The following is a 15,083-nucleotide window of genomic DNA, read 5'->3' as shown; positions in this document are numbered from 1 at the left end:
TTTTGTTGTCGGAAACACTCGCCGTTCGCCGTCGTGGGAGGTACCCACAAGCCTTGTTGGCGCGAAAAGGAAACGGAAGATCTCGAACAAGCCTTTAGCCGCTTTGTAGCTCTTCAACGAGGCATAAAAATGCCAACGATAACAAAATATGTCCAGTAACACATAAATATGGGAGAGCACATAGTGCCGGTTCTGCTTATAACGGCAAATGTTGGTTCCATCTTCGAAAACGTGAGTTCTTAAACCAAATTTGTTTGTTTTTAATTGAAAGCAGTTGGAAGATGTCGTTACATGTAATCTATTCACATCCTGTGATCTCCTGTGTGGTTTGACTTTTTATTGCCGGCCAATTGCTCAAAACAGTGGCTTAACCGTAAGGTTTCTCTCAGTCACCTTTTTGTTATTGGAAGACGACTTTGTAAAGAAGTGTAAAAAGCGAGTATTTTGTTTTGCTTTTGTGTCAAGCTTGTTTACAAAAGGAGGCCTTCGGTTTTATTCCCTTGTCGACAATTATCGGGGCCACAATTATCGATAAGTTCTTGTCTGTTTTATTTGTAGCGTGATGGCTTAGAGGAACAGTGGATTCGAGAAACTCTCGGTGTAAGTATCGGCCTTCTTTGCAAATAAAACTGAACGTGATGTTGTATGAAATCTCCTTCACTGCATAATACTCGCACTCTTGCGGTTTTGATTTTGTTAGTTTGCAAATTAATAAGCTAATAACTGTCTTTTTGGGCTCTTATCGCCAGACAATAACCAGACTTAAACCAAAATTCGTGGCACTGCACTTTCAAGAAAGTGGAGGGAAAGACTCTGGCGAGGAATCCCTAGAAAATGTGAAGGATTTTACCCGGTAAGAAATTTGCGTCAAATGTGAAGCTGTCTATGGCGTAACGAGTTTGTTATTACGAAATCATGTTTTGTTTTGATAAAGCTAGAGATTCAAAACGGTCTTCAATTCTAATTTCAGAGTCTTCCTCAGCCAGGCTCAACTGAAGGAAAAATTTGACAAAGTGCGAGCGTGGTTCGATCAAGACTACAAAAGACAAGAACATTATACGGTAGCTGACTCGAAAATAAATTGAATAATTGTTAATTTTAACAGTTTACAGGTGTAATAACTACTATTATTTTTATCTCTTTGAATAAAACTTCTTATAATTTTGGGTAGTTAGGTTAGGTTATCTACATGTTGTTTCGCTGTAAAAAGTTTTTTATACAAGCCCAATATTGAGATCTGGCATTTTTGTTGTCAAAGGAAAGTGAACATAGTCGGGCTAAAGGCATGTGTAGTTTCCATACATGTACATGACTAATATTATATTAACAACAATTGACATCGCTACTTTTCAGTTTCCAGGCATCGAAATTGTTTTAAGCTTCACCAAATTATTGAATGTGGTGTAAAATTGTTGTGTTGATAACTGGTATAAATTTGTACATGTTTGTACATAAATGGCCCGCAAGGGGTACATGTAAATTAAGGAAAGTCAAGAGGTTGTTTACTCAAGAGCAAAAGGTGCTGTTTAGCACTTGATGCTTGATTAAACAACCACATTTGCCCCTAGCAACAACTGCTGTTTAAGAAGAAAGGATATTTTGCACATTTTCCGCAGTACATGATTGTTAAAAGTGTGGCAATGAGGCTAAGAAAAAGGTTTCTCATAGAAGCATCAATGGAAGTTTGGGAGAACAAGAAATTCTTTGGAGTTATAGATGTTGAAGCCAAGCTATAAAGTTCTCCCAAACTTTTACACTTTCTTATGATCTCCACAGAATATTGTAGGAAAGCTGTAAGTGTAGTTGGCAAACTCAGATGAAATAGCTTGAAGTACATTGTGTGGTTCCAGAAAATATCCATACCCCCCACGGAAGGGATTTACCCTATGACCCCCCCCCCCACCCCTCTGAAAATTCCAATTTAGCTTCATACATTGCTTTAAAGTTTTGGGTCTTTGTGCCCCCCCCCCCCCCCCACACACCCCTCCTCCTTGGAATTTCCAATTCCTTCTGTGGCAGGAGTATGGATACTTTCTGGAACCACGCATTGTACTCAACTGGCATTAAGTTTTACTGGTCACTACAGTGGAACCTCGATTTAACGAAGTGCCAAGAGACTGGGGAAATTTGTTTGTTATATCGAGGGTTCGTTATTTCGAAAACCTCGATTTAACGAATTTGCGGAAAAACAACCAAAACGTTCGTTATATCGAGGTATAGTTAATCAATTTTTAACAATTTTACGCTGCACTACAAACCCAGCATTTCCGGATGACGATTTCTGAAAATAAAATTTATAATGTCTAATATATGCACATAGTAAGAGCATAATTATGTATTTGAACTTGTTCTCTTGTTACAGGATTAAAGGATTTTTATCTTTGTTGGTCTGTTCCGCATTCATCTTTTGTCGTGTGTTGACATTTTTTCGTTATATCAAGGTACATTTTACGTTTGGGTCTCTGGATTGTGTTCGTTATAACAAGGATTTCGTTATATCGAGGTTCGTTATATCGAGGTCCTGTTCCATACATTTTTACTGTATTTTTGGACGGGCAGAAGAAAATCGTTCGTTAAACCGAGGACTTCGTTATATAGAGGTTCGTTAAATCGAGGTTCCACTGTATCTTAATTTTGTACATGTATTGAAAGTCCTGTTGATATCATTTTTGCCATCAGGCTCTTGGATGTATATATCTGGTAAGCAAGTCCTTAGAGGATGTGTCACTCTGGAATTTTGAAGGTATTTTATTAGTAGGTACTTTTATTTTATTGTTGTTATGCGGTCATTAAAGCTAACCTATAACAATTTTAAAGGGTTCTCACCTTTAGTTTATGGGCATTTAGCGTAATAGTCAAAATTCCCAGTTAGGATTATCAAAAAATTCATGAACTTCTACATGTTGTATACCAATTCAGATAAACCTTTTGCTTGCTACAATATTCACATCTTTAATGCAACCCTCCAAGTTTAGTGGCCACCAACTGCACAAGATTGGTTGCCAGTGAAAAATTTTAGTCACTAATCCTTCTTCTCAATTTTAGTCGCCAGGGCTGGCAACTTTGGTTCCAATTTAGCCGCCAGCTCTAATATTTTAGTTGCCATGGTGACTAAAATGGTCTTAACTTGGAGGGTTGTAATGATATTATTTGTGTGGTTCATACATGTACATTGTACATCAAAAAAATTGGTTTGAGAATGGCATTCGGAAGTTTGAACACCAGTGATCTGTTAGCACAATGGTATTCAATATACAAGTAGAAAATATTTTTTCCTTGGTACTCATGTAGCATCATTAACATTGTTTCTTTCCCTTTCTCACTTTCAAAATGTCCTTTAATAAAGATTCTGCATTCACCAAGGTTCAAGGTGAAGAAGTAAGTAGAAACAATACTTTGCACATACTTTAATTTATTATCTTTTTAGATCTACTTAAACTAACTTTTACTCTTTCATCAAACTCTTGTATCAAAATGTCATACATTGTATCTAATATCAATTCTGTAAACTTATATGACTATGTACATGTAAATATATGTATGTCAAATATGTTTTGCCTTTTTTATTTCATGTTCCTTCTTAATATATTCTACATAGAAGTTGTGCAGTACGTATTTATTTAATGTTTGATTATTTTAAGACCTCTGTTGGAAGCCTCACAGATATCCCCTGTCTGAAGAAAGAAAAATTTCCTCTGGATTTTTTCCCACAGGTAAGGTTAAGGTACAATGTTATTAATATTACATGTAAGTAATATATCAAACAGGACAGAGAAATAAATTTGTCGACAGAGCAAGGGACTACTACAAGAGACTTCTTCTTGAAGCTTGGCACTCTGAACGTGACCCTAATGCGCGCGGGCAATGAGCTTATTGACATACCAGCAATTTACAAGCCTTTCATGCGATTAAAAATATGACATGCAGCAGAGTATTTCTGACAGACTTCAAGGTGTTTGGAAATGCGATGAAACACTCTTATTGTTTGAAAGTTATCTTCTAAATCGTGCACTGTGACTAAAACCAATTAGCAAAAAGGAAATCCTAAAGATGCTAATTAAGATTACATTTCTTTTGTGCACTACTTTGCAGTTCAAATGGTCACGTAAGGGCTTCATGAGAACACGATGGAAGATAAACAAGTGGTAAGACATATAGCTCTTAATCTAGTGTAGAGAATATTAAAAAAATATATAATTTTGTGGAAAGTCAAAAGTGGCCTTAAAATGGTCCGAGGGACAGTGGCCTAGACCCTTTGCATAAATGGCGCCCAAATTTGAATAACAATACTATGTACATCCTTAGCCTCATGTGGATGTTTTTTAACAAAGGATTTTTTACGTGAACGTGAGGCTTAGGATGTATCTGTGTTGTTATTCAAATGAGGACGCCATTTATGCAAAGGGTCTATTGGTTAGTGCACTGTACTCTGGTTAAAGCAGTCCAGGTTTCAAGCCCTGGCTGGGGCACTGCATTGTGTGCTAGTGCCTCTTTCCACCCAGTTTGTAAAAAAAAAATGAGTTCTGGCAAATTTAATACTGGGGGGTAACCCTGTTGTGGATCAGCATCCCATCCAGGGAAAAGTACATGTAGGGAAAAGTACATGTAGAATTACTCCTAGTCACTTCATCCTATGGAAACTGGGCTAAGCTCTGTCCTGATGGACCACTGGGACTAGGCTTGAGCATACAGCAAATGTTATTACAGTCGAAGCTCTCTTAACGGACACTCTCGTAAGCGGACAGCTCTACTTACGGCCGCCTTCTTGGAAACCCCGTTTCAACTCCCATACAAACTCTGTATTTTTACATTCTCGTAAGCGGACATTCCCGTAAGCGGGCGTGGACACTTTCACAGATTACGACATAGACTTTTTTCTTTGTTTTTAAGCTCCCGTAAGCGGACACCCCAAAGGAAATCCCTAAAAAAGCCTCTGTATCTTGTTTTTATCAATCAACTTTACATCGGCGTTCTTCACAATGATTTAACAGTAATTGCAATACCATATATCAGTGTTAGTTTTGTCGTCATCTACGTCCGTCCGGTTATTGTTAGCTGGGCAAGCTCCCGTAAGCGGCCATCTATCCCCTACACCTCTAGTGGCTGCTTCCGAGAACCATTCTCGTAAGCGGCCAGCTCCAGTTACGGACACTTTTTTTGCATCCCGAGGGTGTCCGCTTACGAGAGCTCCGACTGTACTTCTTACTAATCTAGCCTTGAGGATGTTGGAAGAAATACATCAGATAGGTTTTTATTACTTATAGCTATTTACCAAGGGTTTTTTAAAGAAAGCTGGCAACTGCCAGCCTGCTGCCTACTTATAACTACAGTAACTGTTGTATATGTTGCCAGTTACACAGGTCATACACTGCAGCAGTCAGCTCACAATTAACAAGCCATTATTACTCAAAAAAATTGATACAAAGTACGCTTGATCAGCTATTGCATAGTAATAATTTGTCATGGTTTACAGTTCATCTGGTGTATGTACTATACAGTGTACAAAAAAATGTATTTAATATAACATTAGACAGGTACACTCAAACACTATGCAGTACATCACAAAGTGTAGTATCTGAGACCTCCTTTCTCGTTAATGTAACATAATGGTACTTTCAAATGATTTTACCTTTTTCATCTCAGTTTCTTCTTTTAATAACAATTTTTAATATCACTTTCGTGTTTCAGCGTGTTTGATTTGCTGAACATCCATCTCTTCCATGATGCTTCAAACTTGGTCTCCATTGAGGTGGTGAGTTGAAAAAAAAAACACTGACTCATTCTTGCACTTTAATTTTCCATCTAAAAGGTCATTATTATTGTCACCTTCATTGTGATCAGCATTAGCATTGCCATTATCATCATCACCATCATTTACACCATCACTTAATAATAATAATAATAAATATATTTTTATAGCGCCTATCCAGGCCTGCTCTAGGCGCTTTACAAATGTTTAAACTTTACCATTGAGATCATTGCTGTTGTAACCATTACAGTGTGAGGCCCCTTACCGTGGCCACCCAACAAACGTTTTTACAATTGTCACCTTGTATTATGTTACGTTTTCACTGCATTTTTTTGATAAATACGATGTAACAATTACTAATTTGATTGTATTCAACTTTGCAAGGAAGCAAAAAAAATGCAGGCAAAAAAAAATTACAAAAAAACTTTGCAAGGAGGTGTTTGTCAAACAAATAATGATATTACGATAGCACTCTATTGTCTTGTAAAAAAAAAAGTTTGTTAGGTGGCCACGGTAAGGCTCGTTGCATTGTAACAGTTATTCTTTTGGGCCAAGTTCGTTCATTGGATCTTTCTTGAGTTCTTCTTTCACCGACAAGTCTTCCTTAAAGATTACTTGGTATAAAAATATGCCAGGTCAGTTTTCCCCTAAATGTTGCACAGCAGTAGCAGTTACCAGGGCCATGTGCGGGAATGCACACTGTGACAATAATATTATATTGTTAAGTATTGTTTTTGAGAATAACAGCATGTTATCATTCGAAATTAAAAAATGCTGTGACCAAAATCCAAACCAGTTAGGGTACTAGGGTTATGGATAGGGTGATTGGTGGTCATCGTCATTAATTAAAGTTCTTACCGTAATTGTTCTTTCAGACCCCATCCCTGTACACTAAAAATCGCAAGAGGGCTCTTGACCATGTGCTAGACAGGTAAGATGACAACATCAATTTAGACATATTAAGCTTTTTTTTTTTCTGCTGCAGTTGTTTTGTTGCCAGGTACATGTACATTTTCCAGTGTACCATTTTATGAGAAGCCATCTACAGTGTAACTGTAACATTAATTTTTTAACAACTGATATCTCAGTTATCAGGAGAGGTACTAAAATGTTGAAGTACTTAATACTATCAACATTAACAATGTTATTAATGAGTGAAGAGTTGTCAACAGTCAACATTTTTTAGAACCTTTTTTCCTTAGTGGCCTTTGGCCCCCGCCCTCGGGTTTGGTCGCCAGTGGAATGTTTAGTATCAAATTCCTTTTTTTTTTTTTTTTGCCGGCGGGGCTTTTTTCCCCCCCAATTTTGCCAAAATTAGTTTTTTATAAAAAAAAAAAAAAAAAAAAAAAAAAAAAAGACACATTTCTCTTTAGCTGCAAAAGAAAGTTCTTTGCTAAACACCCCCGAGTTAACCACTCAGCATGTACTAAAAATGAATTTAATGAGCTGAATTGTAAATACTAATACAATTTATCATGTGTTGTTGGTTACAGTGTAACTGTACAATTTTGACAATGTTTTCTCAGATTACAACAGAGTTCCATTCCTTTGGTTCCTCATATGATATTTGGTGACTTCAACTTTAGACTTGACAACAAAAGAGTAGTGGAGGTACAGTATATTGTGCTCATATTATTCTAACTTACATAATGGTGGTTTATTTTGCAGTTCTCCATAAAATCCAGTGATCAATGTACAGTATTGTGAAAAAGTAATGCACCCGAAATTCGGCGAGATTCGCGCTTTTCGGGGCTTTTGGAGGAAATTTCTTGAAGCGATATTTCTGGGACTCGCGCTGTTTCTCTTTTTCGTCGTCTTTTTTGCTGTGTGTGGTATATTTCGCGATTATCGCGCACTCGCGAATTTTCAGGCACTTTCACGCGATATTCGCTTGATCCTGAACTTTCGTAGCGTATTTCAGCGAAATATTGCGAATTATCGTTGAGGTAAGGAAAATTTGAAGAAATATCGGCCTTTGTTCTCACAAAATTTCCCTCGGTACGCAAACTTTTTCGTGCTCTTCGCGTTTCCACGTGTTCGCTGCGCTTTTCGGGTGCATTACTTTTTCACACTACTGTATATTATCTGATACCCATCCTCCAATTTTGTGCCGTGTGATGTTTTTTTTTTTCAGTGAGACTGAGCATGCATGCAGAAATTAATCAGTATCTTATACTTAGCTGCATAGTATCACTATATCACTAACCAGCCTGAGGACAGTGTAAGGCTGTGTTTACACAAGACTGGTTCCAAACAGATCTAAATGGATCCAGTCCAATTTTCGGACCGGACAGGCCTTCTGTTTACACAGGATCGCTCTGGAACTGGACTGGAGTGGGTCCTAAACTTGAACAGGTCTGCTGGTTTGCAGGTCCAGTTTTTGATCCATTCTCAGACCAGCTCCAGAAACGCCCCATGTAAATATCTGGCTTACCGGTAGTTCCAAACGGGTCCATGTAACAGGGTTCGCACATTATTGAAAAGTCTTTGAATTTTAGGGGGAGTCCTAGAAAAGTCCGTGAATTCCATTTTCCCTTGAAAAGTCCTTGAATTTTCTTTAAATTTTCTTGTAGGGGGGTGAAAAAGAATTGCTTTACACAGACTTTGGTCTTTTCCTATGTAAAGCAGCTTCAAAAACTGAAAAAGAAGGTAATAAAGGGAAATTGAGAAGCAAAGTAATCCAACTGCGCACCTGAGATCAAATGTCAGTAAAACAATTTCACCATCAGTTTTGTATAGAACTCTTAAGGATGCCGCATCCTTTTAGGCATTTAAAAACCTTAAAACCCTGTTAGCTTGGACTGGGAATGTGCATTAATGTACCATCTGTAAAATTACATTCCTGGTAGGTGGTCCTTGAAAATTCAGTTTGGTCCTTGAAAATCCTTGAAATGGTTGCATTTTTGTTGCCCTGTGTAACAGAAGTTGACCCGGTTCTCTATAAATAGCCTATCGGGGGGCTCCACCCGAAAGGGTACCTTTTTCACGCTTCAGGTATTAAAAGGGTGGGATTTCATTCATTTAGGTTTTTTAAAAGGGCTTTTAATTAAAATATTTTGAACAGATGAAATTTATGGCTGTATTATCTTTCAGGTATATGAAAGGGGTACCTTTTTCCAGTAAAAGGTATACGAAAGGGGTACAATTTCTGTCAAAATGGTATATAAAAGGGTAAGGGGTAAGAGCTCAGGGCGGAGCCTCCCTGTATAAAACTTTTTTGGGTACCCCTCCCCCCCCCCCCCAGACTGTGCAACCTTGGATTGTGTTGATTTTCATGCTGGGTGTTTTTGCAGTTTCTTTGTGCTGGGCTGCCACAACAACATATAAGAAAAGATGGAGAGAGTACTCCTTCAAAGATCATCTTCAGAGATAGAAAGAAAGCAGACAAGGTGAGTCATCACTGTACACAGCATATTTTCTATGGCATGGTATAAAATAGTTACACAACACTTTCTCCTGGTATACTAAACAATTATTCGACAAGCACGCGTTGGATATGAGATGGTAGATAGCCAAGAAGGCGCGTAGCGCCGAGTTTGCTATAACTTTCTCATATCCAATGTTCAATAATTTAAGTGTGAGTGGAATAATTGTTTTGTTAAAAACACCAAAAGAATTGCAATATTTGAGGTTACCAGCCGTTCTTTCTGATGTGTACACCTACCATTATTTGTGGTCCATGCATGGTATATTAGCTCATATACCATTGCCTGTTAACCAATCAAAACTCAACTCGGGGAGTGGGGGGGGGGGGGGGGTGGCACTTGACAGGCTATGCACTACATCTATGAACCCAGACAACCAGTGAACTATTAATCATAAAAATTAGATTACTTAAACCCTGTAATATAATTTATTCACATTGCTGATAGTGATACTTATACTAATTAACAACATTTTTTTAATTACTTCATTTGGTAGGTTTTCCTTACACTGGAACCTCGGAAATTTATGATTCATGACCAAAGTATCTTTAGAATCCACAATGGAAAGAAAATTTCAAAGTACAACAGAGAGTTTGATGTCTTCAAAGACAGACTGTTTGAGTTTGATATTTCATTTTGTCCTAGGTATGAAAAGATAAACATGTACAGTTAATGTTGGATATTGAATATAATTAGTCATAAATTATTGTACTGTGTGGTTAAATTAATGAAGGGGTTTTCAGTATGGTTTTGATGCTATGCAAAAGACTTGTTCAGACATATAGTTTCTTTGAAAACCTCTTCTGCAAGAAGTTAGGCAGCAGTTGCCCCTTTGCTGTCCAGTACCAAAAAACCAAAAAATTGTACTTTGTTTCATAAACCTATAGTAATCAACTTACATCTATATACAGACTGTAAATGTGGTCATGTAATTTTATGTTGTTTTTTTTTTTTTTTATCAGCTATCCTTTTAGTGAGAATATCAAGGAAACAACAGTTTATGGAGACTCAAGGTATGTCATTCATGCAATTAACCACTTTGTACATTGAAGTCATCGATTGGTCCCAGAGCAGTTGAGAATGCCTCATGACTCATCTCAGAGATCATATAATATTATGGACTTGATTTGAAAAATGTTTTCTTTACTTCAGTGCATGCAGGGCCCAAAACTAACTTTTTTGCTAGCTAGCCTATTGGCTAGTGACAGCTTTGATTTCACTAGCCAAACCACTAACTCTGTTTTCGTTATCTTCAGGGTTAATTTTAGGTTACTTTTTGGTAATTTCAGCTTGTCCACAGTCTTAAATGATTTTTAATGTGATACAGTGTACTTGTGAGTTCTGTTCTCTCGCTTTCTTCTGTTTTCTTTTTTCTTCCAATCAAATTACTGATATTTTAACTAGCCATTTTGGCTAGTGAAAGCCCAAACCCTACTAGCCAAAACTGCATTTCTACTAGCCTTTGGCTAGTTGGCTACCATTAGTCTCGAGCCCTGGCATAATGTGACCTAAACTAACTAACATTTGATGAGTTTTTAAAATTACCTAAGACTGTTGTTTTTCGAATATTTTCAGGTGTCCATCATGGTGTGACAGAATCTTCTTGAGTCATTCAAGCAGAGCTATAATAGATCAGGTTGGCCTTTTTTATAAATTATGTAGTAAGTAACAGAGAAAATGAACCAAGACAACTAATTTCCTAGAGACCAGTTATTTTAGTCTCTTGTCCTGATATCATTATAGCGACAATCAAACAATCAATCAAGAAAATCAATCAACCAATAACATCTTCATTTAATATACAAGGTAACTGCTTATGAATAACTTCTGTTTATCTAGGTTCTGTGTACATGTATATAACCTATCAAGACAAAACATACGACTAAGACTAAGGGAGCTTCAATTCAGATCCAACCAAGCTGCATTTTAGCGGAGCTCCACAGCGGCTCGAAGGGCCGTAGAGTGAAGCCCCATAACCATAGAAAATCCACAGATGTAGGAAAACCATGAACTTGAGTTTTCATGGAAATCATGCATGGCTAGCAGCATGGCTCGCGGGCGCGTACGTCCATACGTACCTACAAACGTCGCCAATTGACAGCTGTCAATACAAGGTGTCCGCTCACCAGTATGACGTGACCATATCGCGGGCTCAGGTGTATACATGTAACTCATCGAGGTCATGTGTTTTTTTTTTAAGTTCACCGCTGATTAGAAAATGGTTTTTCTATTGGATTAGCTCAAGTCAAGGCTGTGCTCTAAGAAAAATTACAAGGAGCCCAAAGGTTCCAAACTATGAGATTCAGGGTGCCTAGCATAAAGCTTATATGACAGAAATAAGATTATCTGGTCGCCCAAAGACAAAAGTTAGTCGCCTGAGGCACCCGGGCACCCTTAGAGCACAGCCCTGTCAAGTGCTATTTTTTATGAATTCATTCAGATTTATAAATGAAGGGCAACTGAAGTAAATTACCGTGGAGCTCCGCTTTTAGGCTTAGCTGAATCTATTTAATATGTTCAGGCGAGATTTACCAAATTATAACCACAATGGGATTTGACTGTTTTAATATGGTCATTTCCATGTGACCAGTGAGAGTGTGTTTACCGGCCCTTATTCATTTAATAAATACTGATCATCACCCCTGCCAGGCTCTTCCTCGCTGCATTGTTTTAACCTTTGCTGCATGTAAGATGCCGGGGATCTCCTGTTGTTTATCCTCATTATTATTGCTGCATAATTAAAAGAATATAGGAGAAATGCATTACAATGTTGTCTTTGTTCTGATAGAAGAAAGGATCCGCAGTGGTTTATGATATGATTGGTAAACAAGTCTGCATGGGAGATCACAAGGTACATAAAACTATCCCAGTATCTATAATAATGCTAAAGTATTTACTTTTTTCTAACAATCACTTGTGATATAAATCACAATGTTTCCACTGCATGCTTCAAGTCTTTATTGTTTTGTGGCATGGTTGATAGATGTTCTATCTTCACAAGTTCTTGTTGTTTCTTTACAGCCTGTATTTTTATACTTTAACATGAATTCGTCTGAAGACACTTTTCCTCAAGGTTTGTTAGTTCATTTTTTGTGGGTAACTTAATGATTATTCAGTAATTTTGAGCCAGTAAATTTAAAGTAATTTTCCAGATTATTTTTTTTTACTTGTATATATTTATCCATTGAGCCCCATCTCAGTTAGTTGTGTATTTCTAAATTTTGTTATAAATTTGATGCTAAACTGGTTTTATGGTGAGGATTAACAGCCTTTATGAAGCACAGCTGTACACGTAGTATTATTAACTTACATGTACACAACCATACATGCATCTTAAATGGGAAAAGACACCCTCCATTTCAATAAATAGTTGCTGTTCACCTTTCTACTTTGTATTTTTATTTTGTGTTGCACCTGTAAACTAGCATTTTAGCTATTTGTGCTGACCACGCTTGTATTAAAGATTGCCGGTATTGAACAAAGGTTGAAGCATCATTTGATGGACTTGGGGTAACAATATATAACTTGGTGTTGGTCTTCAGTTGTTCAGTGTTGCTTTCTTTTAACTTGCTTCCTAATGCGTAATCAGTAATGCTTTTTCCTGCAAGTAATAATTAAAAATAAATCCATTGACTTACATTAACACATAAAATAATAACGTTTTGCTGAAGCAAAATTCAAGTTTTAACAGTTTAATGCAACCTTAGCCGTTTCTTTTTGTTACCTTTGTTTTTGACAGACCTGATCTTTCACGCCTGTTATATGACTTTGCTAGAGGCCTACTTTGTCTTAATTTTTCTGAACTATCAGATAGCTCCATTTTTGGTGATCCTCTATCTGCCACAGTAAATAACATCCCTTTGATGCCTTCATTTAGAGCAGTAACTGTTATTGTCTTCAAAGTTTATCCTCGTTTATCAAAGCATTTAAGACATGATCTTGGCAATAAATGTTACATTTTTTAGGCCCTTGTCACCCCCTCCCCCTCCCCCACAAAACAAGCTGTACCTCATCCTTTTTAAAAAAAAAAACAAATTTCAAATTTTGTTTATCTGTTTTGCTAGTTATTTTTTGCACATATAGTAAGCATTCGAGTCTTAAGCTGTGCGTGAATACTGTTTCTATGTGTCTGTGTTACTGCGTGTATCTAACATACTGTACTTAAAAAGCTGCTTAACATCATACGTGCTAACTTGTTTGATGTCCTAGGTGGGAACTCTGAAGGGTGAAAACGCTGGGTATTAAGGTTAGTTGCATTTCTTTTTGAAAGCAACAAATCTTAAAATCCGTGACATAACCTTGGCGTTGGCGTGTTGAGAAAATGCAAACTTTAACTTTGGTAAACGTAATTTGAGTGACTTCTCACATTGTTGGAGGTGGTTAAAATATTTTGTCAAGTTTCAAGCAGTTGAAAATCTCGTCCACATGATTTTAAACCATAAGTACTGTTCTTGGAAACCAGAATGCTATTCCTCTTTCCGTTTTCCTTAGTGAATTTTTCTTTAAACAGAAAGTTTACTGTACATATAGGTACGCTTGTTTTTGAATTTTAATTTTTTGTTCCCTTTCCTTTCACAGCTGGTCTCATAAGAAACGGCGGACCTCTTGAAATTGTAGAATATCTAACAAGCGTTTGAGAGTAGAAACTGATAACTTTTCAGTCCTGATTTTGGCAAACAAATTTCCCTCACTGGTCCACACTTAATACATCGTGTTTCAATAATGTACAATCTGGGAGAATCTTTTAGAGTGATTACACTTTTGGATATTGTTAGACACTAATTCCACTGTTTTCTTTTGTTTAGTTTTGACTTAATTACGCACTTATTGTTAGATATTGTTTCACGGGTTAAATAAAATCACTCTATTATATTAAGACAGTTATTCCTTTAGTGAAACGTTTGTTTATTCCTAAAACCTGCCTGCCTTAGTTCGTTTTATTCATTTTTGTAAGAAAATAGGTAGTGATCAATGTTTTGTAATGTCAGGGCTGAAAAGGTTAAAGCTGATTTCCAGTCCGTACTGCGCAGACTCGGGGTTTGTTTTCGTTTTTGTTTTGAATTCGTTGAAACGTTACACTTCGGTGACAGCATACATGAAGTTTTTTAGTCCGCCATTACAGTTCGTTTCGTTTAAGAATTTCCGATGAGCTGAAACGTCGGTTTGAAATAGCGTCAAGGTTCTTCTACTCGTTATTATCTGTTCTGCAAGGATATCTGGCGTTAATGATGAAGAAAAATGTAAGTTTGTCGCGGAATTTTTAGTTTTGCTTGTAAACATTCCTTCGTGTGGGCTCACATAAACATTGCAGCCGAGATTGCGCAGTACGGACTGGAATTCATCTTTAAGTCCCAGTAATAATTTATTACCACGTTACGTAGTAGAGTAAAAACAAAATAATTATCAAAATATTACATGCAAGTCCTATATAAAGTTAATTATACACAAGGGGTTTCAGTTCACATGAGAACAAACAGTGAAAATGGGATCAATTTAGGTTTCTGGGAAACTTCTCACCTACCCCTCCCCAAACCTAACATTTTGCCCAAAGCGATAAGTAAGGGGTAATGTTAGGTTTGGGGAGGGGTAGGTTAGCAGTTTCCCAGAAACCTAAATTGATCCCGAAAATGTTAATGAAATGCACTATATGATTAACCACTGTTTAAATCTAGGCATTTACTTCTTGACAGGTTCAAGAGAACTTTATTTTGTCTTCCTAATGAGACAGACTGACATCAAACATGTCATTTCTGGGTTGTGTTTTTCTTTTCTTTTTTTTTTTCAAAATGAGGCAATGGTGAAAAACTGTTGGAATTTAAAGAACTTAAGGTCATTGCCCTGTATTGCTTGCGCTCCTTCTGCGCGTTCGGCGCCGCGCGCCACACACATCCGCTCCGGGGTCACTCCTG

General features: G+C 37.1%; 1 protein-coding gene across 4 annotated transcripts; it reads left to right on the top strand.

The window, feature by feature from the left end:
- The first annotated feature begins 67 nt into the window (after window positions 1-67).
- On the top strand, window positions 68-14,803 carry LOC144642719 (inositol polyphosphate-5-phosphatase A-like). 4 transcript variants are annotated; one of them, XM_078501764.1, is made up of 19 exons: window positions 68-231; window positions 559-600; window positions 750-853; window positions 971-1,061; window positions 2,680-2,743; window positions 3,347-3,378; window positions 3,642-3,713; window positions 4,093-4,145; window positions 5,689-5,752; window positions 6,625-6,680; window positions 7,276-7,360; window positions 9,043-9,138; window positions 9,671-9,819; window positions 10,137-10,187; window positions 10,750-10,810; window positions 11,966-12,025; window positions 12,196-12,247; window positions 13,384-13,420; window positions 13,753-14,803. In XM_078501764.1, the coding sequence occupies exons 1-18, from the start codon at window positions 169-171 to the stop codon at window positions 13,401-13,403; spliced, it is 1,215 nt and encodes a 404-aa protein (XP_078357890.1). In that variant the 5' UTR covers window positions 68-168; the 3' UTR covers window positions 13,404-13,420; window positions 13,753-14,803. The 4 variants fall into 4 exon arrangements, with proteins under 4 accessions (XP_078357890.1, XP_078357889.1, XP_078357888.1 ...); XM_078501763.1 differs by having other exon boundaries at window positions 11,963-12,025; XM_078501762.1 differs by lacking the exon at window positions 13,384-13,420.
- Window positions 14,804-15,083: the final 280 nt, after the last annotated feature.

This window comes from Oculina patagonica, chromosome 2 (assembly GCF_052425735.1).
Source record: "Oculina patagonica isolate OP01 chromosome 2, crgOcupat, whole genome shotgun sequence".
NCBI classification, from domain to species: domain Eukaryota; kingdom Metazoa; phylum Cnidaria; class Anthozoa; order Scleractinia; family Oculinidae; genus Oculina; species Oculina patagonica.
This window is presented reverse-complemented; position numbering and strand designations above follow the sequence as displayed.

Bases quoted from the DNA above. Each gene is read 5' to 3' on its own strand.
- LOC144642719 (XM_078501761.1), top strand. From the start codon at position 169: ATGGGAGAGCACATAGTGCCGGTTCTGCTTATAACGGCAAATGTTGGT. The intron at 601-749 runs GTAAGTATCGGC...TCTTATCGCCAG, and splicing joins GGATTCGAGAAACTCTCGGT to ACAATAACCAGACTTAAACC. The intron at 10,188-10,749 runs GTATGTCATTCA...GAATATTTTCAG, and splicing joins ACAGTTTATGGAGACTCAAG to GTGTCCATCATGGTGTGACA.